The 3,189-nt window shown below is 30.7% G+C and overlaps 1 protein-coding gene across 1 annotated transcript; it reads left to right on the top strand.

The window, feature by feature from the left end:
- Positions 1-1,361: 1,361 nt before the first annotated feature.
- LOC111693059 lies at positions 1,362-2,205 on the top strand (the record flags this gene model as incomplete). Its single annotated transcript, XM_023457193.1, has 2 exons — positions 1,362-1,519; positions 1,610-2,205. Coding segments are annotated over 2 exons (233 nt in total), but the record flags the coding sequence as incomplete, so codon positions are not given.
- Positions 2,206-3,189: the final 984 nt, after the last annotated feature.

Raw genomic sequence — 3,189 nt, 5'->3', positions numbered from 1 at the left:
TTTTTAACATATTGTGCCGCCAAAAGTTAAGCCCACGTTTTTTTTATGCGCATAGAAAAATTTTCATTTCTAGGGATATTTGAAAGCCAAAAAGCCAAAAATCTCCCTGGATATACGATTCACCCAAATCTAGCTTTTTGAAACAGATACCGTCTGGACTATTACCAGTGCTGTAGATATAGGAGGGTCAACATCTGTATGATCGTGTAACTTCTTCTACGTCTATGTACTATGTTCTGCTACTTTTGTAAAGCAACATATTTTGTAAAAAAATACTTCTGTCAAATTTTTCGTTTTCTTAGATTTCAGACTATATAGCACAACAATAGTACTCTCTTTTAAAAAAAACCGTCAGATTTGCAAGATTTTAATTAATAAATTGACACCTATAAAAGTTAAATCAGAATAAGATTGATAAACAAATAAAATAAAATAATAATATTTTCTATTTATCGCTTGAAAAGAACGAAAAAAGGTCTTCATAAACATACTTGTTAAAGTGTTTCATTTCCCAGATATACAGTCAATTAGTATCCTAAAACTTAGTATTCCTTCAATTTTTTTTGGAGTTGCAAATTGAATCATCTCTTTTTACTGCAATAGGCATTTTTGTGTAGAACCAACTCATTCAGAAACGTAGGTAGTCGTTTTCCTTAAAAGTGTGTGAAATCTTGCATCAAACTCCAGGAATGGATTCTACACATCAAAATAAAAGAAAATATGTTGTTATGCAATTTTCATTTGTTTTCAAGTTATAGCATAATTACAAATTTTAAAATTTTGAAATCAGGGTGTCATATTCCAAGTTCCAAAGTGGACATTTGTCAGCGTTATTTTATATTTATAATTTAATATTTGATACACATTTTTGTAATGGAATGCTAATGCTACTGTTGAAGAATATTGTCAACGGTTTTCACATCACTGATGTCCTGATAAAAATGTATTTATCAGAGTTTTCAACAAACCGTGCGAAACCGGAAAGCTTCCCAGTAAAATCTGAACGAGCTCATTGACAAGGTTTAGAAGAAGTAGCTTGAAAACAAATGAAAAATGCATAACAACATTTGGAGTTTGGTGCAATTCTACCGACTCGCCCTTCAACAAACTGTACAGATATAAAAAAAAAATTACACAAAAATCACGCTTTAACAGTTGACCTCTTCCCCCAAGTTCTACTAAATGTAGATATTAATTGTATTAAAGTTATCATGACATTTCTGAAATATATTTTTTTTTCCAAAAAAGTTTAACGCTTGGAGACAATATATATCCGAACTTTTGTGCTTTTTTTACTTAAGGACTAATCCCTCAGAACTTCCTGACACACTTATTAATTATTTAATTTTTGGTTACCATAGATACACATGATTTTAACATTTATATTCTTGTACAGGAAGTGGTATACCACGGATTTGCCTTCATTCTTTATCTGGCAGCAAGTCTGACCTTCGTTATCGAGATTAACCACAGGAAACGTAATTACTACAACGATTATGAGCCTTACTTTGCTGCTGCTGTAAGTAATTGGACGAATATATTTTTCCATATTAGTAAAAAGAAATCAGTAACAAGTGTAATTTGTAGTATAAATCACATTTTTTTACAGGTTATTGGTTTGGTGATTTCCTTCCTCTACCTTCTAAGTACCATCTTCGCTTTGAGGAGTTACAGAGGCCTATAAGTTTTAGTTTAGTTACCGTTATTTATTATTTATTTCCCTTGCTATGTATTTACATAGTTTTTTATGCTGTTGTTAGGGGATTTACCACTGCATTTTACTACAACAGGCACTACCGATTAGACTTTCCCCAAATTTTACTTATATTCTTTTTTTGTTTGTTTTGTAAGTTTATAGTTATATTTTAAATGAGTACAGAAGACCTAGGGTTTATTGACCAATAAATTTAAAAAAATTGGATTTATATATACTGGAAAGACATACTCATATATCTACCAAAAAGTAAATTTCGGATGTAGATGTAGAAGATATACGTATATTTTTAAAGTTATTTTTAAGATTAGAAGATTAGGCGAAGATGTAGGAGTAAACTGACAAAATGCTGCCATAAGTGTCTGTATAACGTGCCTTAAGTGTTTGCCTATATTTTTTATTACTTACTTACTGTCGGTCCATTTATATTAACTCTTTGTGGATTTTTTGTTATTTTTAATGTAGATTTTAATAAATGTTTGTACTATTTATCAGGACGTTCAATCCTCTGGGCCTTCTAACCTACAAGATGTGAAAAAATGAGATCCTCATTGAAAATTAAAAATGTAAAAAAATCTCTTCGCCCACTTTCCAGAAGACTACTTGCGTAGTTTTTCACTTNCCTCAGACTGTTATCCTGCTAGGTAAAATTAAATTATATTTCATATTTTAAGGATCTTGAATAAAAAAAGTGACTCTCTCTGTATACGACACTCAGTTCAATATTATTATAACAGTCAGTACAGTTTTATTAAGGTAACTACAAGTCCTCCTTTGAGGAGAATTGTTCTCCTTTCACGAGCTTTATCTTTCTTAAAGCTAGCGTCCTCCTATGTCCTACATTTGGGCAGTCAGTATTTAGATACATGTTTTTTGTTGTGATATTTACAATTATTTTTATAAGTTTACATACACGTTTATAATTTTGGTAAATTAACAAGAAATAAATAAATAAAATATAATTATATAATTACTATTAAGATGAAACTTAAAATTTTTTAGGAAAATATAGAGTTTTTTATTATTAATTTATAATTATTGTCCTAATAGGTGTAAGGTAAAGATGGAAGATGGAAATGCCCTTAACAATGTGCTGAATATAGTTTGAAATAGTCCAGTGCCTGATTTACAGTGGTGGGGGCCTGAAGGCTGAATATTGGTGGGGGCCTATTCTAGAAAAAAAATATCCTTTTTGGTACCCTCTAAAAAAAAATTGGATTGAATTCAAATTTTAAGAATAAAAAATTATATTTTTCAGAATAATTTTTCTTTCTCATTCATGATGACTTTTCATAAAAAAAATTTGTTAACACGGTGGGGGCCCCTAATTGGTAGGGGCCTGTAGGCTGCAGCCTACACCAGCCTATAGGTAAATCAGGCACTGAAATAGTCCCTAAATAACCAATTGAAATAATTGCCTGGGAGAGAGTAACAATTCTAGTGCTGTGTATAATCCTTACTCTTTGGCTGTGTTC

The sequence above is a fragment of the Anoplophora glabripennis genome, unplaced genomic scaffold (genome assembly GCF_000390285.2).
Source record: "Anoplophora glabripennis isolate ALB-LARVAE unplaced genomic scaffold, Agla_2.0 scaffold7385, whole genome shotgun sequence".
NCBI classification, from domain to species: domain Eukaryota; kingdom Metazoa; phylum Arthropoda; class Insecta; order Coleoptera; family Cerambycidae; genus Anoplophora; species Anoplophora glabripennis.
This window is presented reverse-complemented; position numbering and strand designations above follow the sequence as displayed.